At 42.0% G+C, this 22,781-nt stretch overlaps 1 protein-coding gene across 2 annotated transcripts in view; it reads right to left on the bottom strand.

Moving 5' to 3' along the window:
• The window catches only part of LOC117249380 (proton myo-inositol cotransporter-like), a 111,932-nt gene that overhangs the window by 32,389 nt on the left and 56,762 nt on the right, over positions 1-22,781 (bottom strand). For both annotated transcript variants that reach the window (XM_033615001.2, XM_033615002.2), the window contains one exon: positions 16,512-16,620. In XM_033615001.2, the coding sequence (XP_033470892.1) occupies positions 16,512-16,620 (109 nt within the window). The remainder of the gene's footprint in view (positions 1-16,511; positions 16,621-22,781) is intronic.

Genomic DNA, 22,781 nt, shown 5'->3' with positions numbered 1-22,781 from the left:
TGATCAAGTGTCTCAGTGAGAGTGACAGTGAGCCAGTGTGCACCATATCATGACCCTGAAATCAGAGCAGCTAATTGGAATTCAGTCATCATTAATTTCATTATTACACCTTAGTCTTTACTACTGTATCAGTTAAAGTGTCCGCCATGAAAAAAGGCCTTTTATTTGAGGATATTTACTGAAATGAAAATGTGCCCTATGGGGTGCAAACAAAAATAACAAGAGACTGAGGAAGATATCAACCAAGCACAGAGTGTACACACCCACAGTCCTGAGAAGTCCTAATCAAGCAACATGAGTGAAAATGTGTGTGGGTGAATATAAAGTAACTCAAAATAAGCATCCGTCTCTCAGACTCTATCCTATTTATCTCTCTGTTGTGCATGGCTTTTTTTCTTGTGCAAGACTTTGTATCTGCTTAACTATGTGTGCTATACACAGTGTAAATGCCACTCCATCTACAGAATAAGCATGCTCCACAAATGACATCGTGCTATGAAGCAAATGAGATGTTTGTGCTGAGGTGAGGGGTATTGTGTTTCTGTGTGCTTCTGATTAGAGAGAAAATTAGAATATTTCTCATTAAAGAGGATCTCACTGCGACTCCACTGGATGCAGTGGAGGAGGTTGGCATGATTAAGCTGTTTATGAACACTCGAAAACATACAATCACACACAGGAACACATTAAAAACCAACTCTGTAGATTCTCGCATTTCTGTCAACGTGCACACAAAACACACACACACACTGGACTCTCATGTTCATCTTGTTAGTCTCCTTTTTTGTTAACGAGCTAAGATGTTTTACTGTGACAGAACTCATACGGTGTATAACAGTCAGGCTAGCCTAGTGGCCGATTGTAGTACTGCAACTAATCCCCTGGAGCCTCAAACTGCAGTTCCTTGAATGGCCACTTGAGGCTGGCTCCAAAAGCGAGTTAATGCCCACAGATTCCCACATGTTTACAAGCTGGTAAAGTTACATTAAACACTTTAGGATCTGTGGCTGATTTCCGTCTTCCTTTTTATATAATTCACCTGTTTACATTTTATTAAGGCTTAAAATTATGCATAACTAAGGGCATGGCCACTTTGAGTGATATACAGATGCTGTCTCTGTCCTGGTGATAGCATTGATTAGGAAGCGTAACCATGGCATACTGCCAGATTTGCAGCTGGACACATTTTCCCCACAAATATTATGCTAAATGTTATTAGCACAACCCTGTGGCATTTTACATTGTATAAATTAGCCTAGTGGCCAGCAAACTTTTCCTCTCTTCATATGAAGCCATGAAAAATCCCGAAGTATAAATCCCTGAAGGATAAATCACACACAAGACTTAAAATGTTATTTTTGTGGAGGTTTTATTGCCTTTACAATGTATTTATTTCTTATCTGTGAAATTAGAGTAAATAAAAGCTTCGTTTCCACTGAGGGAAATGGTTTCAGCTTACAAAAATAAACAGTCTGCGTCACTGCAACTTGTGGTCACAATTCTGGGGAGGTACATGTCAGGCTGCGGCATAGGCTACATTCACGCAGAGCCTACGCCGTAGGTACAACGTCGATTCAACACAGAAGTATAAATTCCGCCTTATACGTCAAACTCGCGACAAAATGTGCAAAATCAAATTACAAGCTGTAAACTTAGTGTTAGTGATGTTGAAGTTATGTGACCATGGTGTAGTTTCATAGTCTAAAATTTGCTTTTTACTTCTGTCGACTGCATTTACACTTCAAAAATCTAAAAGTGGTGTTAATTTGTGAAGATTTTCTTGCAGAACAAAACATGTAATAATCATAAACTTTTGTTTGCCCCAGAGCCTATCTTCTGAAATAATCCAAAATTTTTGAAGACAAAACGAGGGCGATGTTAATGCTCTCATGTTGCAATCCGATGTACTTGGAACATGGGAAACAAAATGACCTCCATCTTGAAAAAAGTGAATTCAAGTCAGAATTTCCAGAATGTAGCATGTACCCATGAGCCTTGGCAACCGTTGGAATTTTGAATGTAGCCATGGTGATTCATACCAGTGAGGCTTTAGGTCGAACTCTGGGTTTGAATACTGCAGCGCTGGTATTCTCAGGTATCTCTGAACAATCTGCACTTCCTCGTCTTTGCTGCTCTTCACCAGAAGCAGTGGAAAACTACCACCATCACTGACCATCCGAGTGTCAATACACACACACACACACACACATACACACACAAACGCAAACAGAGTGGACTTTGCCAGCTACTTGCGGGCTCGCCAGCAGGGTAACCATGTAAAACTGGCGTTTCATGACATTTCCAACATGACATTTGTCTGTGGGACCATCTGTGAGGGCCAACTGGCCTGTGTCAACAACAAAACACCTAACTGCCCATGACAACAACACACACTCATCATGTCATATCCTATCATATCCTATCCTGTCATATCATATCATATCATATCATATCATATATCATATCATATATCATCCGTATTTTAGGAATACAGTGCTTTCCCCATTATTACTGTATTGAAAATTTTATTGTTGACTTTAAGGCTTTAAATGACCAGGTATCTAATTATATTAAAGAGCTACTAACTTTATGAGCCAGTGTTCCCTCTTGGATTGGCTGATAGTGACCTTCTGCTTGTTCCCAGAGCCCGAGTGGTACAGGCTGTTCTCATACATTGTTTGCACATGTGCTTATGGAAGGCACTGCACCACAATTCGTATATAATCCATGTAATCATGAGCCAGTAATTTGTTAATAACCCATGTAATTGGGAATGCAGCAATTACGTGACCAATCTGCTAACAGGAGTTACAAAGGAAGCAGTATAAAGACTGAAAGTCTGCTTAAAAAAGCAGGTGGTGGTGGACTGTTCAAACAAACACAAGACTTTCCCCCAGGACACTGATGTTTGGGATCATGTGAAACCAAGTGAACTTTGAATTATTCTAAGGTATGTCATCGCCATGTGTCTTTCCCTAAACCTAACCGACGTAACTTCACTTGCCCTAACCTAATCTATGTAACTTTACCTTAAGTATGTTAATGTGACTCGTGGAGCGCTAATTCGTTAGACATCTTACAACCGTTGTATGAGGATTGACTGGTGACTAAGGGTGCTTTCACACTTGCCCTGTTTAGTTCAGTTTGATCAAACTTAAGTTCATTTGCCCCCTAAGTGTGGTTTGTTTGGGCAGGTGTGAACACAGCGGTTGCACTCAGGTGCGCACCAAAACAACCAGATGGAGACCTTCTTGGGGAGGTGGTCTCAGTTCAGTTACAACAAACTCTGGTGTGGTTCGTTTGTGGTGAGAACTTGTTTCGACCTCGATCCGAACCAACTGCAGTCACATGACACATTGTTTGGGTTAAACATGAGCATGTTACAGTCCTGGAGGATTATTAATGTGCACCTCCTCCTGTACTGCCTTAATATGCACATTCAGCACATCCAATGCATCAAAACATTGTTTTCTAGTTGGAGTCGTGCCTCGTTTTCAAACTGTATGGTTTGACTAAAATGAACAATGACAGCAATATAGTCCACGATGAGCAGCGCTAAAATCAACCTGCGTAGTTGTCCCTCCATTGTGACATTAGAAAGTGTTGCATTTATCTTGCAAGTGTACTCTTCTTCAACGTTTTGTTTACTCCCTGGATTTTTCCCACATGGAAATTCTGACCAATCAAGAGCAGCTTTCTCGTGCAAGGCATTTTAGCACCATCTGTCTCTGTGTGTTTGCTGGGTGTGGCCTTCTGGTTCCCTCCTCCTGCCAATCCTCCTGAATGCCAGCAGCTGCTGTATCTGCACATCTGAACCTCATCTACAATCAAGCCACTGTAGTATAAAACCTCAGCTTAAATATCCAGACTCTGCCAGAGCATTCAGTCTCCTCTGCGGTACAGACATCAAGGCCAACTTCCTGACACTTTGTCTTTTTTTACTTTTGAACATCAATTCACACTCTGTCTCAGGTTCATCACGCCAGCCTTAACCATAACCCGCCACGTCCAGGCTCGTTCTCATCTTTTGTCTCAAGATTTACACTGCTCTGCCTTCAGCTAATCTGCCTGCTATACTTCGCCATTCTCTGCCCACCTCAGCCATCATTTCATTCAAGCCTTCAGCTCCACTTCTTTTAACTACAATAATGCCTTTAACCATTCCCTGTTTCCTGGTTGTGCTTGCATTTTGGGTCCTAAGTTGAACTGCCACAACATATTCTTAGTCATTACACACAGAAATTTCAATTGTATGAATTAAAAAAACATTGTGTTACCACAAAATACAACCAAGAATCGCCATTTTGTTACATTCTGTCCCATATTATCCTCCATCATTCTTTGCTGACTCCTGTTTCAATATTATGTCATTGTTTTCAGCAAAACAGCCTGATCTTACAATTACAAATTCCACAAGAACTTAACTGCAGCTAACAAAAAGCCTTGTATTTTATCACTATTACATGACAGGCATACACGTCTCAAAAATAATGCGCAGTGTCTTTACATCCAGTGTACTGTATATGCACAAACCCTTTTCAAACTGCTTGTTACAAAAAGTACAAAAGGAACAGCAAACACAAAATGAAAGACCACGTGGTTTTTCTTCTGTACTCAATATTTCCTGTCCCTTTTTCTGCCTCCCCTTATAAATCTATCTCACCCTCCTTCTGCCTGTCATCTACCTTGATCCCCCTCCACACCTTCCTCCGCCTCATCATCATCAATGTCATTTCTCCCTCCGCCCTCTCCTTCTTTCCTCTGTCTTACCCTATCCATCTTTTTCCTCCCTTCTGCTGCTCAATTCATCTCTCTTCATCTCTCTTTCCTCTCCTTCCCCCCGTCACTTTGTCAACACAGTCTGCTGACCCGCCCTGACAAGGTCCAAACACACAGCAGTCCCCACCAGCCCATGGTGACCTTTGCATGCAAGATTATGTGGCTAATTCAATCAAATCTGGCTAATGGGGAGGGGTGATGTCTAATTTGACCCACTGCTGTACCACATTTTTCTGCGTTTATGACTCAACAACAGAGAGGAGAGGTGGATAAAGAGGAAGAGAAAGAAGTGTTATCAAAGAATGCATCTGTCTGTCTATGCATGTATGTAATCTATACACACATCTATCCCTTCATTTGTTGGCAGGCAGTCGGGCAGGAAGGCATTCAGGGACACCAACTCACTCGGGCAGAAAGACAAGCAGACCAGACACACTGCCTGACACATCTTTGGTTCCTGAGAGATGTATTATTGACAAATACATTTCTCATCACACAGGCTTCGCTGACTGGAGTGTGTGTGTGAATTTATGAGTGTGAGTGCATGCATGAGGGCAGGGAGGTTATTCATATAACAACAAGAGAGTACAAAGAGAGTGTGTCTGACATATAAGTTCAAATAGACCTGCTGTAACAAAAGAAAAAATGTGTTAGGCGTGTGACCATGTGTACCTGTCATGTTACTCACCTCAGATCATGTCTGTGGTCATAAAAGATCCTTTGATGTGCAGCAGACAATAAGGCCCTTAGACATAAATCAACCATGGACTAGGTTAAGTAGGTGGTAGGTTGAGCTTGACTGTTAATCAGTCCATGGATGTATGAAGAGATGTGGATACTGCATTGGCTGCAGGACACCGTTCATTCCCATGAAAGTTGCTCTATGGCGCATGAAGCCAAAAAGCTCTATTACCACAGTATGAAATTACTCAGATGATCGGCGCTGCTTCCGCATCATTGTGGCCACAGAGTGGCTGACTTTCAGTTTAGCGCTCCGTTAATCTGAATGGTTATAAAATAATTAAATGTTGCAGCTCTTCAAGACTTTTCAGATGTTATCAGACTGAATGGATCAAATCCTGATGGTGAAATGAGTCATTTTGTGTGGGTTGTGAAACTCAAAAAAGATTATACACTGACTTACTGATGTCTCTTTCCCAGTGTAAGTCAATGGGAAAGTCTTTTCTGGACCCAGTGGCATCACATGACGGACGCCGAAAAAGGTAACACCACTGTTAGGCCACTACAAACACTGGCTTTCCAAAGCTTGGTGCACTTCCTGGGGTCCTGAATCACTCCCTCCAAGCTGATCGCAACAATTAACGCAAATTCAGCCAATCTCAGTGAATCACCACAACTTTACTGAAAATTTGACTTGCTTAAACAGCTTATCTCTTATATCATTTAAGAGCTGTGTGCAACCTCTTGATTAGCTCAGCTCCTCTCTCTCTTTGTTTATCATGAGGCTATTACTGCAGGACCAGATCTCTGTGCATGGGGCGGAGTCACACACACAGTGACAGGGCTAACTGTTAGCATCACATGGCTAACATTATTCAGCTATTAACAGCTGAGACCACTGATAAACCCAGATGGCCTGCTTTAGATTAATTTCCTGTATCTGTGTCATGTGGTTGTGCCACTGCCCTGCCTCTTTCGGAGACCGGTGACACCCCTGACTAAATTCATTACAATGGGAGAAGTGAACGTGAGTATAGCTTATAACCATTTTCATTCACCCCGTATTTACTGAAGGAACCCAGTCTCACACTGAAGTTGTCGAAATCCAGCGCTTTGCCAGTGATTTGCAGTGACAGAAACCAATGAAAATAGGTGTCCTTTAATGCTGGCGTGATAAGCGGCTGGTTGTCATCATAGTTTAACGGTGCCCTGCGGCTTCAGGGGGAAATGCAGAGGGACAAGGACGAACGTTAAGGCGGCGGAAGTAAGACTTGGGCAGGCAGGAGGGGTGTTGAATGGGTCCAACAAACACTGACTTTCACCCGAGAGAGAGAGATGTTTGCGTCCCGTAAGATTCTAAATCCAAACCCTGTTTTTTTTCCCCCTAAACCGAACAACGTGTTTTTGTTACCTAATCCCAACCACGTGTGCTTGTTGTTGAAGGGAAAAGTGTCAATTCGCTCTGAAACTTTCAGACTCTGAAGCTTTCATCCCTCAATAACGTTTTTGGAAGGGGTTTGATTTCCTGCCTTTAAACAGTTGTTTGACCGCAAAGAAAATGTGGCGTAAGCTGTGGGACACATATATCCGCAGCAAGAGAGAGGAACAGGGCACACAGAATCGTTTCATAACTCAGATAGCTTACTTTCAACAGGTCAGACAGAAATATTCAGGTGGATGACGGTGACAGGGAGAAGGTTGTAATGAGGGCCCACAGAGAGAGACAGAGAGAGAAAGGAGACGGAGAGGGGGGACCGCTCAGCTCCTTCAGGTAGCCACAGTGAGAAATGCAAGACACCTACAGCCAGAGAATGGTGACAGGAACTCCAGAAATGTGTCTTTACATTTTGTCTCATGTTGCAAATTTCTGCAATGAATAGAAGAATATGAAATACAGAAAATACAGATTTGACATGCAAGGGCCTTTAGTCCAATTTTTCTTTTAATCAATGGTCACATCTTCTCTGATGTAGTGTAACCTTAATTTGATATAAAATACTGTCTTTTTCACCATGGGCATTCTACTTGGCAAAATCAAGATATGCTTAAATACCTGTATGCACCTGTACGTGTTTAGTAAGTGGCGACATGTTCTGAGTTCCCTCGATATTTCATCCCACTCTCCCAGTGACATATTTAACTCATAAAAAGAAAACCGTTTTACCCACATGTCTGCTAATTGCTTATAATTAGATTCAGTGGTTGTGTGTTTACTGGAATATCATTGCTGAACCAAGAGTTTGGATGAAGTTCATCTGAACTCATCTGCATAAATACATGTGATTAGACAGCACATTGCCACCACTGAAGAAACTCATTTGCATGCAAGTATGTGATGTGGACCTGCACCAAGTGTAATTTGTAAGCAAGTGTGCAGCTGAACAAGCGCTGATCATCCAACCAGCATCTTTGAGTGAGTCTGCTGTTAATTATGTTGGAAAAGAGTAACTTGATCAACTTCAGCTGATTAAATTTGTATGAGCTGTATGTCAGTCATGTTGAGTTCCAGTAAAGGAGAGAAAAGAAAGGATCTCAGTGCGCAATGAGCGACCACTGGATTCAAGCCACTCCCATGAAAGTGGCCTGGCTCCATCACACCCCTGCTCAACCTACAGCCTCTCTGTCACAATTTCCTCTCTCTGACAGTCTGACAGCCTCTCTGTCGCCCCTCTCTCTGTCCGTGCACCTGAGCCACCCAATTAGAAACGTGTGAACTACGAAGAAAGATCAAGAATAAAAAAAATGTACTGAACTTTTGACCCAGGCGAAGTTCTTCTGATGATTTTGATGTGGGGAAAACATACATTTTTATTCAGTAAGGCTTACAGTATACATTTGTGCTTCAATACCAATAGAGAAGATACAGTATTTGCAACACTCTCCTGAATATAAAACTCACATCTTCTACACTAGTGTTTTCTTTGATGTTTGTCTAATTATTGGATATATAGTGAAAGTTGTTCATGATGTTCATTTAGAGCTGATGCCTTAACTTGTGCTATCTATCTATAAGTAACTTGTTTAATATGTTTGTATTTTAACAGTGTTGAATATGGTGAAAAAAATGTGTATCATACTGAGATGTGGTAGAATATGTAGTGGCTGTTGTCATTTGTTTTGACGACACGTGATTGGCTGTAGCTCCTGACAACACTTTGGCTTAAAGGTATTGATTTTTTGAGGGCCTCAAAATTGGTTCTTTGCTCAGCCTAATGCTGCGGCATGATTATCTAACTACTGTCAGCTGTGTGACCTTGTATGTGACTGTGATTTGCTCAACCTTATCATCATCAGGTGTGTAACAAAGGTGCGGTCCATATAACAGATCGGTGTACCTGTGTCTCAATGTGCTTGCTGACAAAAGAAATGCATAAGGAGCCAGTGTGTGCAGCACTCGTTTTCTACAGTCAGCATCTATGACATAAACTGAAACTGGAATTTGGACGTTTCAAGTGTTTCCACATTCACTGGAACGTTCATTGGAGCATCCTGGTTGAACACTGTGTCCAGATCTAATAATATATCCGTGGCTCAGACAGTGAGGCACAGTGAGCTGTCTGTGTTTACTGCTGTTTTGATTGTACTGAACAAACTCCTGTGAGATGACATTTACATGCACAGAATATTCCAGTTTTTGCTCTTATTCCAAAAAAGACAATGTTGCTGCTAAGCTGTTTACATGGTAGATAAAAATGAATATTCCATTCAATACATGCAGCTGTGCAGACTTTGATTACGCACCCTAACATGTTGCCTGAGCCGCTTGTGCCATTTTGCCTCTTTACATTAAAGGAGTTTTGCACCTATGGCAAACTGGACATGTGAAGGTTTTTTGTCTCTGGGTCCACAAGTTTTATCTCCACAGGATGCCCCATTCTCAGACCCAAATGAGAGACCTGTCTTCAAAACCTGATTGGACAGTACTTTACAGTGACGTGACTTTGTGATGTCAGCAAGCAAACTGTAGGAGAAGTTCTGCTCCTAAGACTCTTTTGCTCTTCCTCCTGAGCGGCCGACCGCCTCAGATGCTCTTGCCCCTGAACTGTCAAAGGGGTCACTTGTTCACAGACTCTTGCTCTCCTTCTCCTTGGAAACAACCTGCATGCCAACACCAGGAACCTGGAACCAAGGAAGTTAGTGTGCCAGACACAAGATTTGCAACTAACTTTCCAGCAACAAGAAGAACCAAGTTGAGTTAGCACCTGAATAATACCAACATATCCCACGTCTTAATTGAAAAAGGCTTCATTCTGAATATGGCATAATTCAAAATATCCAAATGGAGTATGCTATTGACATGGCCTGTATCAAATCCAAAATATTGTCATGTTCTGAATAACAGTGGGAAATTGGTGTGCATGGAAACAGTCGGTGTGACATGTCGGGAGTCCTCTCAATTATCTGCAATTATGTTTGACAGACTGGAATTTAGATATACAAACATCTCTGTGAGTCAGACCTGAGAGTGCGGACCTGAGGGAAATTTGTTCATTAACTAATTACATCAAATGGTTTGTTAGTTTGTCATGTCTTATTGGATGAATTGGCTGCTCAGTTACAGCTTCAACCATCCTTATTCCCATGCTGACGACCAGACGGGCTCATTTCTTGTTGGAACTTTTACTTCACTGAAGGCAATGCTTCAGCTGGGACAATGTGTTGATATGAACTCAAATGCCCACTCTGTGTGAGCATATTTGACTTAGAGGGAGAGAAAAAAAAATCTGTGAACCATCAATCCACGCCTGTCAAGTTCCCAACTTGAGAGAATAGACTGTTAGAGCAGAGTGACAGACAATATGTGCTTTCTAGCTCAGTTTGAATTTTTTTTTGCCAGTCTGCCAGCTTACACTCACTGCCCTTTTCCTTCTTTCTCTGAGCCAGCCCGGTGGTTTAATCAGGGAAAGCAGCTGGGGACAGGGAGAGCGGAGCTTGTCTCTAAGCCCAGCTGATTTACTGGCTCCCCCAGACCTCCTTTATATCTCACCGGCTAATAGGGATAGCCTGGCAGCTTCACACAGGAACAAAAAGGCAGGTGGTAAACAGACAGGCTGGCAAAGTAGAGGTAAGAAGCACACGTGATGAGTAACAATGCTGGAAAAACCATACGATATACTCAAAACCTGCTTACAATTAGTATGGAAATTTGTGACTGTTTAGAGTTCGTGTCCACATCATGTATCCAGGCTGGACCTGCTGCCTGGCTCCACAGCCACACCTCATTGCCTGTTAGTGTCCTGGGTCAACTTTCACATTGTCTGAGTTTTTATCTGCTGTTCCTTGTGTTGGCCGTTAACTGTCTGATGCTCATATGGCCCATCTGTCTGCTGCCTCAAGCCTGTCTTAGCACCTGCCCAGACTCTGTTGATCCACATTCTGGCACTCCACATTAAAACCTGATGTGATGATAATTCGTCCAAAAGGTGTTTTTGGAAGCAAAATTTTTAAATGTTGTTCTGTACACAGACAGCAACAAAACAAAATTTAGTTCTGAATTTACATCACACATATTGAGATATTTGAGTACAGTGTCTTGAATACAATTTGAGAATAAAAATAAACACAAGCTCAAAAGTAACTAGCTGACGCTGACCAACTCATTCACACCAGTTACATCTGAAATTAAGCAGAAGTAAGTCTGAATGTATGGCTGAAGTCTGAATCTCACTTTATAAACCACCTCCTTGTTAAACCTCACATCCATGGTCAGTCTGTACGGGTGTTTCACTTATTTTGCCCTGACTGAACTTCTCCTCATGACCCGGTCATGTCATGTCAGATCAATCAACCTCACAAAACAACTCAGGACAATTGTTTGACTGCAGATTTTTTTCATGTGACAGTTATGCCGACCAAACACTCGAGCAGTGGTTCCCAGCTGGTGGGTCACAGTCAAAAAGCGGGTCATAGGTCCATTCTGAATGGACCACAAGTGACTCACAAACACAAAAAAAAATTATTTATTAATAAGACTAAAGTCTGACAGCCTCTCACATCTAAAGACAATATGAAGACTTTGCAAAGACTGGGAATCTTGCATGAACACTACTTGTCTATTACTATTTGCAGACTACAGTGAGATTCCTTTTGAGATTATTTCTGATAATGCTCTTGGTGAAAGATATTACACTAAACTCCCTTTATGAAATACGACATATTAACAATCCCTTACATATTCGTCAAAACACTTAACTCTAGAAACACAAGATAAAAGTTGTCATATGTTGACAGTATTCTTGTCCATTCAGCATCAATATAATCTGTAAAGATAAACTGTATTTGTGTACAAACTTTACATGATGGATTTTGTCACCTCACTTTGCTACAAGCCTCTGTTGGTTAATTATGATGTTATAATGGGAGAAGATTGTGGGACTGAGAGAACTGTTTCAAAAATCAAGATTTCTAACTAAAAAAAGTGCTGACTGATGGATCAGATACATGCCAAAATTGACACTACACAACTCCACCAGTCTCTCCTATTTCACCACAAGAGAACAAGGACTTTTTTGCACCATGACTAAAGTGTCATGGTGCTGTCTGTCTGCCCAGTTTGCCACCTCCTGTTCGGTGCTGGAGAGAGCACAGCTGTTGGCTGTTAACAATGTTCACATCATTGGACTTCACTATTTGCATAGGACAAGACTAAAAACTTACAACAGTATTAAACATTGTTGATTTTATTGGAATGTTAAATCAAATAAAATAAAATCAAGCACTTTTAAAAACAACCACAGTTGACCAAAGTGCTGTACAAAATAAAAGAATGACACACAAATATAAAACAGAATAAAACCGGTAAGAACAATTACATATGTAAAAAAGTATATAACATACTAAAACCACTACGAACAACCAAAGGCCATTGAAAACATGTACGTCTTTAGATTTGTCTCATAAGTGTCAATGGAGGGAAGGCTATTCTAGAGCTTTGGAGGAGCTACCACAAGGCATGATCTCCCTTACCCATGGGCGTTCTAAGAGGTCAGTAATTGGAGTAGGGGCAGAGAAAGTTCAGCAATAAACTGGGGTGCTGGCCCATGTATGGCTTTAAAAACAAACAGAAGAACCTTAAATCAATCCTGTATTTCATAGGTAGCCAGTGCAGGGATGCTAGCACTGGTGTAATGCTAACACGAGAAAAAAACAACTGACCTTAGACAGCGCAGACTGAGTTTTATACCCACATTACACCAGATGATTGCAATCAAAGGAGTGTGCCACAACTCTTGCAAAAATTCATGATTTTATTCCGACTTTGAACATTTGTCTGTGATGTGTAATCGATTGAAAAGTCGTTTGGCAAAAGGCCAGCATTACAGATAGTAGGGATAAATGATAGTCTGCTGATACCTGATATGCCGATACGTATTAACTCATTTGACTTTAACCAATACCGATATCGATATATCCACTTTTTTCTCCAGCTTATCTTATTGTTATAAAAACTAGTAACAAGTAGGCCACTCTGGTATGACAGGAACACAGCATCAGTAATGTGTGGGCATGTTAATACCGTACTTGTACACTTTCCTGTTAATTGTGTTGCACCTGTCAAGATATAACTTTTATATTTATCACTGCTTTCAGTAGTATTTGTTATCTGACTGATTTAATTAGACTTGCGTATGTGGACAGTCTCTTTAACAATTAACTGTTATTCTGACAAACATTTTCCACATGAGATATATAAAACAAGGAAATGGTGCAAAGCAAACAACTCAAACTGAGACATTATTGTCAAAAATCGATTCACAGCAGGATGAGTCTTTAATGTCAGTTTTGAAGGATGTAATTATCGCCAAAGGAAGCCACAGTGGGTGTTTCTGCGAATGAAAGGGCAGGCAGATTTCGATTTGTAGACCTGAGACACATTTTAATGCCAGGTGTAAACACAACACAATCGAGACACCATCTTGATCCAACACGTATTAATGCTCGGTGTAAATGGGTCAGTGTTGACACAGATAAACAGGCAGGCAGACCTTTTCAGAGAAACTGGCAGACACACAGGTCAGAGAGACTGAAAGGCGGATAAGGACAGAGCTGTGACAGATTTAGTTTGTCCCCTCTGCTGTTCTCAGCGTTGGCAGCAGCAGATGAAGATGAATCTACACTAAGAGTGGCGTTCACATAGTGGGAGAGACAGAAACCACTATTTACTGAGATTTGTGACAGATCCAGCGTGTCACCTCTGCTAACCACAGCTGCACTTCAAATCTCAAGATACAACCTCGCACATACAAACATCCACACACACACACACACACACACACACACACACGCGCGCGCGAGCACACTTCACACATGCAAATCACACAGGTGCACATGTGCAGACCCCCAAGTCAAAAGTGTCACATTTAAACCACACGTGCATGCAAACACACACACACACACACACAGCCATGCAAGCATGCACTTATCCTATTGCTCTCACCTCTGACGGTTGCTAGGCAACAGCACATATCCACAGATTGTTTACAGAGCCTGTAATATAGTTCATCTCAAAGGGGAGGTGAGACAGAGAAAGATGACACAATCTCCTCAGATGGAAAGATAAAAAGAATAAAAGAGGAAAGGTGGTCCGTCCCTTCGCAGACAAGTGGGCTCTGATGCAATGAGGCTACCGGTCCCCGGTGTATTATGTGTTATGAAAGATGAAAGAAATGTTTTATGATTTAATACTGTGCTGCTAAACCAAATACATCTGTCTAGATCTGTCTTGTGTTGAAAGGGACAGCTGGTGACACACAGTGTCATGTATCATCCTTTGTTTTGGTTAACCCTGAGGGTCAAAGAGATAAAAACACACTTGAACTTTCCTTTTCAATGGCGACATGATGCAGTAACAGGACAGACTCTGTGATGAAGATAGCTGTCACACAGCCTCAAGTGGCGCACGTATAATTTCTTTGTAATGTTAAGTATGTTGAAATACAAGTGCACTTGCAAAGGGCTGGGTTGCTGCTTCAGGTACAAGTGAAGCGATGATAAACAATCCAGGACGGCGGATTTGAGCAGAAGAACCATCAATTTTTAGGCTTATGAGATGCTAAAAACTACATTCTGCAGTTTATAATCAGACAAAATTTTACAACCGGGTAAAGCTATCATTTTATACATCATCTCACTGATGGGTGAAAAAAGTAGTTTATGTTATGTTGGTGGCAGAAGTTGAGCAAACGTCTGTGCTGGGCTCATTGTAAAGGAATGAGTGGGCTGCATTTTTACAGACTTTATTGTCTGTCTGAAAATGACATGACTTTGACTATCACTGTGTTTTCTTTGGTCTGAATTATAGTAGGAAGAAACAGATTTGTAAGCAAAACAATTCACTGGTACCTCCATAGAAATTTTGCTAGTCCCCCATCCTCCAAGGTGAGCAATCTGTTCAACAATTGACTGATCCTAAGTCCTGCCCCCCCTTAGTTACTGTTGCTGGGTCGGACAAGCTTGATAAAAAGAAAGATGGCGATGCTGGTTCTATTTAGCCAGGTGCCGCAGTGTTTATTGGACAGTTTCTGAGGGTCAGGTAATATGGCTTCAAGAACATGCTAACAAGGACTACAGTATGTGATGGAAGGATAGATTCACGATGTTAACTTTTATGAACAAGTAGGGTGCAGCAGTATATGGATATTATATTCATATATCCTCTTAGATTTTGGTTAGTGTAATATCGTAACATCATCTTTTCCTGGTTGCAAAGGCTGCATTACAGTAAAGTGTTGTCATTTTCTGAACTTAACGTCTGTTCTTGCTTTTCTATTATTTGCCTTTACCCACTTGGTTATTATATCCACATTACAGGAATCCATCCATCCATTTTTATCAGCTTATCAAGGGCCAGGTCGGGGGGACAGCAGGCCAAGCAAAGCACCCCAGACATCCCTCTCCCCAGCAATGCTTTCCAGCTCCTCCTGGGGAAGCCTGAAGCGCTCCCAAGCCAGATGAGGAATGTAATTCCTCCATCGTGCTCTAGGTCTGCCTCGGGGCCTCCTACCAGTTGAACATGCCCGAACACCTCCAACGGGAGGCGCCCAGGAGGCATCCTGATCAGATGCCGGAACCACCTCAACTGACAGTGGCTCTATTCTAAGCTCCTTACCTTATCTCTAAGGCTGAGCCCAGATGCCCCACAGAGGAAACTCATTTCAGCCGCTTGTATCCATGATCTCATTCAGTCACTACCCAGAGGTCATGACCATAGGTGAGGGTTGGGACATAGATGGACCAGTAAATCGAAAGCTTTGCCTTCTGGCTCAGCTCCCTCTTCACCACAACGGTCCGGCGCAGCACCCGCATCACTGCTGATGCCGCACCAAACCGCTAATCCATCTCACGCTCAATTCTACCCTCACTCGTGAACAAGACCCCGAGACACTTGAGGCAGTAACTCTCTCCCAAACCAGAGCAGGACAATCCACTGGTTTCCAAAGTAAAACGGGAAAGGGGAAAGTTGAAAGGGTTCTGCTGTGTTTCAGTTTTGCTCAGCTGTTAATGGAGCACGAAGTGAAAACAGACGGGACTCAGGAAGGGCTAATTCCCATTCCCTGGCTGTCTGACATCAGACTAAATAACAATATATGATCTACAGTGCAGGCAGTTGCTCTGTGGATAACTGAATACAATCTTACAGAGAGTCTGATGTCAGCCTGCTTCTGTCTCCTTTACCCATAACACCTTTCTCACTCCTGAACATTTCCAGTTAGACTTGGTGTGGTTTCTCTGTGCAATCCAGAGTTTGAGTTTTCCCCTTACACAGCAAAGTGAACTAAACTAAAACAGTAAATGTAAGACTTCTGCAGACTTGCTTGTTATGAATGTGACCTCAATCAGTATCTCTTTCCAACTGCTTTCTAAGATAGGCATGGGTTAGAACTGATGGGCCTTTGAATCCTGAACAGCTCCATACCTCAACCACAACACCCTATTGTATGCTGACATTGCAGACTCTGTACAGTCTTGACAAGTCTGTTCTCCTGGCCCAAGCCAGATAATAATTCCGCACTTGACGATTGATGTAAAACTAGAGTAAATGATTCACTCACATGACCGTGTTGATTCCTGAAAGCTGCTGGAACATCTGAAGACCACAGCCCACCAGGAGGGCTCTCCGAGTCGGGGGGTAGGTCAGCATCCGCCAGATCACAGGGCCATCTGGAGACACAAGCAAAGGCACAGCAGAAATTAATTTCAAACTCAGCATGACTACTGCAAAAATTGCAGAGACATTAATAGAGATTCATTCCAAAATCAGCCACCCACCGAGAGGAACAAAACCCTTGATGCTAACAAGGATTGGTGTTGCATCAAAGCTTTCATACAACACTTCTGATTTCTGAGTTTCAAAATGTGCTAATATTTTTTTTGATATTTTAATGTCTTGATGGGCCAAGTTGCTGTGTGTGACTTTGAAACTTCTTGAATGATTTCTTCTTTGTGATTTAACCAGCTTCTGAATGTGTGACTGCGTGTCTGTCAAAGTTTAGTCGTGGTTCAGTTTAATTTTTCATTTGAACTTTAATAAAGCTCAGTGGGTACAAGACCTGTCGGATCCTTTGCAGTACAAGAATAAAGACATTTTTGCTATAAAACTACAAACAGTCTTGGAAGAACAAGACAACCAGTAAAGGGAAGTTCACTGTCTTGCTGAGTGTTAGAAGAGAATATCAATTCAACTCTTGTGTCTGTACTTTAAATACGATGCTAATGTGAGATTCAAGCACTTACCCGCCAATAAATCCACAACTTTGTGTTTTTACACTTTGGCTTCTGTAGAGATTAAACAAACACGATATGAAGTGTTAATTTAGAGGCACTGGTGTGCAGATTTCAGCCCACTTCCACTTCTTATTCTTACCACTACCCCTCGTTTTCGAGTGCCACCTTGTCCCTTTGAGTTATAAGGAGTCGTGGTTGAAATCTTCCATGAAATGGGACCCTGACATGTCATCAGTAGTTATCAATACTGTGGTTTACATAAACAGATGCAATGAGTGTTGCCAGACATTGTGAATATATTTTTCTTATATTCTCTTCTGTGGATTATTGGCATCCTTTTGCGGTTGTCAGAGTGCTTGTGGGTCGTTCACAACTTAAGTTTGAAGCTATCAATGTCAGGAATCAGGTCAGGAAGAACCCAAACGCAGAGCAGGAAGCAGATTGAGGATTCAAACACAGAGCAAGCTTTAATGAAGCTGATAAAAAATATCCGAAACCGGCAGGTAACTCAACGTCCAAAAGAAAGAATAACCAAAACTAAACTGAAAACCAACCAGGAGTCATACTGTTCTCAAATTGGAACACCGAGGTTCAAGCTTCTGTGACAGCAACCATCTGCCTTGCTGACATTTCCTTGCACAAGACACTGAGGCTTTGTCAGCTCCAGGGATGCTGCTGTGTTACTTTGACTCCTGACCTCCCTGTGGTGGTGCTGGAGAAAGTGCAAAAAGAAATCTCTCTCTTGAGGATCAGCATAGCACAGTAGCTGCCTTTTTATTTATTTTTCAGATGGTGAATATCTCAGTTTGGGATGAAACAAATATTTGACGCCAGGCTTTAGCCTCGTTGAGTCCCACTTGGCTCAGCAACAGAGCCCAGACTGTGATCTCCAACGCGCGCGCGCACACACACACACACACACACACATGCAAGCGGCTCCTTTGGGAGGAGAAGTCTTAATAGGATGAGAGTGCGGCTGGACAGGCATGGAGCTGTCGGATGAAGAGGGAGATGCACACGGTGCCAAGAGATCAGACAAACAAGCCTGAACACACACAGGAAAGGAACACACACAGGTACGGCCGTGTGCCAGGATACACAAGTGACTGTGCAAACACAAGCACATATAAACATATCATAAACAAGGATGCATGAGCCTGCACATATGAAATGACACGCACAGGCTGATTATTTGGGAGCAGCTGTGTGTGGGAGGACTCTGGACCAGTGAACATCTCCTTTAGCAGTTTGACAAGCCGACCAGACTCTGTAAAGGAGGCTCCCGCTGACACAAAAACACACTCGAGCCTTCCTTTTCTGTGGCCGACTTCTCAGGGGGACATTATCGTCTTTGATTCCTTTCAATTCTGAAGTGCTGAAAGAGGCTTTTTAACTTTCACCGATTTGTATGCATTTTCGCTGCAGAAGCTGCCGCTCAGTCTTTTTAAAAAATTTTCACAACACGCTCTGAAGCAGACAAATACATAAGTTAAGTCTCAATTTAACACCTTCTCCTGAGTCCCACATAAACAGGCTCTGTATATTTTATTAAGGTTTATGTTATTCAGCTAGAAATCTCTAAATGGAAATACGTCAGTCATATCTAGGGCCATCAGGTTTTGTGTCACAGAGCTTTACATGAACTCAGCTTCATCTCTATTTACTCAGTCATACACAACTGAATCTTTATTACCGACAACAACACCACCTACAATGACTTCAAACTGAGCCTCTTACACTGACAACAACTCTGACTTTACTAACAGCTACATGATTTAACACACTTTATTCAATTATATTATCTGTTCCAAGAAAGTTTATTTCTCTGATACCACACAGAAAAGTAGCTCAAAATTAGCATGGATTCAAGAACAGGGAGAAATTCCCACTAGACAATGAAATGCCTTTGAAGGAATGTAGGCTTATTATATAATCCAGTGTCACTATAGGAAATAAATAAGAAGCTATTCCTTGACTGAGTCTCTGTGACGGAAAACTTCTGACCAAGTATCTGAATCACATCACAGCTTTAAGTTAAATTATGCAGCACTTGCATCCAGGGATGTGCTTATTTTCTGCACCTATAATGTAATTAGTGCTGCATCAGAGAGTGATTAAAATAAATTCACAGCAGCCCAGACGCTGTTAAAGCGTATATGATAATAACATCATTAACAGCCACCATATACCGTATGTTACAACCCACCCACTCCACATGTTTGTACAGTAGTGAAAAAATCCACACTCCAGTTTGAGTGTGCTAAAGTTAAAGATAAACAACATAAGACTAAAAAGATACTGTAAATATAAGATTTACTATTGTGACCCTTCCTCAGAAGTTAATATTTTTTGGCTTTATCCCTTATAGGTGGATAACGAAGTTAGTAAAAACAGGTCATCTGTAGCTCTAAAGGAAGCGCTATAGTCAGAAAATATAACCCTGATGATGTCATAGTGATGTCATTAGGGTTCTCTTGGACTGGGATTGAGGCTTGAAATTGTTTAGAAAAATTCCGTGTAACAATTTGGGATGAGTTTCAAAGATATGGGATCTTCTCAGGTAGGGGCTGTCTGATATAAGATACTTTCCAAGTGCATTATGGGGAATGTAGGATCTTTCTATTGATACTGTTTTATTTTGGTGCTAATGGGCCAAAATTCCATAATAAACTTTGAATATATTTCAATTCAAGTTGTGACTTTGGCCAAGCAGAGCCAGGGCATTCCTATTGGCCAGTGAAAGCCTGACTTGGCCTTAAATGGCGCAGAGTCCTTGCAGAGAAAATTGCTATTTCAGCATTGGCAACGACTGCCTACACTGCAAAAAACAAAAAATGAAGATAGACTGATCAAAAAAAAAACGTAGAGAGATGGAGAGAAAATGTTGCTGATCATTTAGCCTTCTGCCAACCAGAACCAAAGGCTCACAGGTGTGGCTTCAAGTTCACATTTATGTAGCTAACATTAGCTAGAGCCTCAAATCACAGTGTGTCCTGCCTCACTTCCCACAGCTACAGACAATCTCTTCCATATGAGAATGGGCAGCAGCTCTGGAGACAGACCCCAAGTCAGCAAACTTTCTGTTGCTGCTGTTACACAGGTTAGACCCAGCGAATTCTATCTGCTACAGCCGCTGACCGATGGTCCATTTCAAGAACTGCTGTCAGCTCTTGTCCCAGCAAAGAAATCCACAGTGGTGGGGAGTGAGGTGAAAAGGCCATGGGGTAGACACCTAATTTGTAGTCTGATAAACAGAGAGAGAGCGGGGCAAGGAGGGCTGAGTGAATGCGCTAAGTAATATAGTATTTCTCAACCTCAACAACAAGTCTCTCGTCATCCATTCTTTGTCACACACGAAACAGCAGCAGCTACAGACTTCTCTTGTGTGCATCCATGGTGAGGAGAGGAGTCGAGCTTGGAGTTTGTTTTTATTAATTAATTAAATTATATGTACTTTGGGTTTTTGTCAATAAGCTACTGTTCGTTTCAGTTTCAGCTTTCAAAGTCAAGGTTAAATGTGAAGCTGAGCTGTAACCGCAGACGGTGAAGAGGAAGTGATGCGTTTATGGGCTGAGCCATTTCCATGGCGCTAACATGGTGGAGCGTGATTGGTAGATCCCTCGAGACCAGAGCAGAGGACTGTTATCTGATTAGCCGACAGGGAAATCAGGATTCATGGTCTGAAGTCAACTATCAAGAGAGTGGAGAGCTGGTGGGCGCCTGAAGAAGAGCTGAATTCACTCGGCCAAACACATAAACACATTCAGATACAATCAGTCATACAGACACAATATCTTCTCTCCTCTTGCTCCCTTTGGGGTTTACACTGTAGGTTTTCTGCAAAAATACAAATGCAAGTAGACACATTGATGCTCACTCATACATGCTCACATACATGCACAATCTCACAAAACACACAGCTTCATTTCCTCCACTGAACACCACACAGCTGTAATTTAATCAGATGAGATACTGAAGAAGGATGGCAATGAAAAACAAGTCAGCGAGCAACCAGTGAGCCACAAGCACAGTGATTAAGTCTCACGGCACTGCAGTAATTGCACGTCAGTATTCCACACTGAATCTTTCCAGCTATATCTGCCTCATTACATTCAGTCTATACTGCAATACCACTATTAGCTTAAAACTTCAGGCGCGATGCATTCAGGTGTCGATGCATAAACAGGACAAGTTAAAAATACCAGCTCTTCTGAGAGATGAGCACTGAGTGTGATTGGAAAAACACACAAAACCTAGACGTAGACAGCACAACACACACACACAAAGCTCACTACAAAGGCACGACTCTCTTTATTTATGTCAATCTACCCACACAAGCTCTGTGATCATCCCTCCGCCATCGCTACCTGCGTGGATCCCCTTTGATTTCACATCTTACCACCATTCAATCCAGCAAACACCGATCGCCTCACACTAAGACCATGAGACCACAGTTTGTTTGTACAGTGAGCAGGGGATGCCTGGGGTGTGTTTTTAATAAGAACGAGGTCCCTCTTCTTCTTCTTTCTCTTTGATATTCACTGGAGGAATCTCCAATTAGTTCTTTTCCTCTGCTACCTGCTTTCGGGAAACACCGCAACTTCTCCACAACACAACCCCCACGGCCAATTAGAGCTGCCGTTTAGCACCATTGGTCCTGTCAGATGTTTCTTTTTATTCATGCTTTGCACATGTGCCGCTGCCAGTCAGTCGGCTTAATGAAATATACAGCAAGAAGAGAGGCGTCTCGCTTTCCAGGAGTAGTGGCAAGCATCCATCCACAGGATTTACAATTAGAGATTAATTTGTAAATCCTTCGCAAATCAGTAACGTATATCTATCCACTGGTCAATATACAGGAGAAAACTGGGGCTGAACAATGGCCAATCAAGAAAACAAAGAGGCCCAATGAAGCAGTGGATGGAAGCACAGGAGGAATTATTCAGACTGAAGAAAGTCTATAAGAGGATAGCTCTCTCTATCCATGCAATCACCGTGTCCTCAGGGAGTAAGTGGCTGGAAGCGGGCTTCACTTACATAACCAGGAGAGCTGCAATCAAGGACCGAAGCCTGAACAGGCAATCTGCAGCCCTCCTGCCTCAACCACCATCTCCCCTCTAATTATTCCTTCACCATACCTCCCCTCTCCTCTCGTATCTCACCTCTCCTCTGCTTCCTCATCAGAGCAGGATCACAACATCTCGCTCTCTACACTGACAAGATCAGAACAGAGGGTCAGGACTAATGGAGAACAGAGATTAGGTCCGTCACTGCGACAGGTGTTTATGGAAGCACATGCAACCAAATTACAAAGAAACTGCTGTTTCTAAAATGTTAATGTTATAACTAAAAAGCCATCATGTAATCAAGCTCAATCTTTCCTTAAAGCTACACTAGGCGAAGCTTTAATTGCAAAACTACAGTCATGTTAACGTAAGACTCTGACATTTTGGTAATTTGCTTTCTTGCCGAGAGTTAGATGAGAAGGCTGTACGCTAAATAAGAAGTTACTGCCAGGAGACAGTTATCTTAGATTAGCTTTAAGAATGAAAGCACAATAAAATAGCTAATTTGGTTTTGTCCAAAGGTTTATGGGC

The sequence above is a fragment of the Epinephelus lanceolatus genome, chromosome 23, assembly GCF_041903045.1.
Source record: "Epinephelus lanceolatus isolate andai-2023 chromosome 23, ASM4190304v1, whole genome shotgun sequence".
NCBI classification, from domain to species: domain Eukaryota; kingdom Metazoa; phylum Chordata; class Actinopteri; order Perciformes; family Serranidae; genus Epinephelus; species Epinephelus lanceolatus.
The sequence above is the reverse complement of the archived record's forward strand: the minus strand, read 5'-3'. Positions and strand labels throughout refer to the sequence as shown.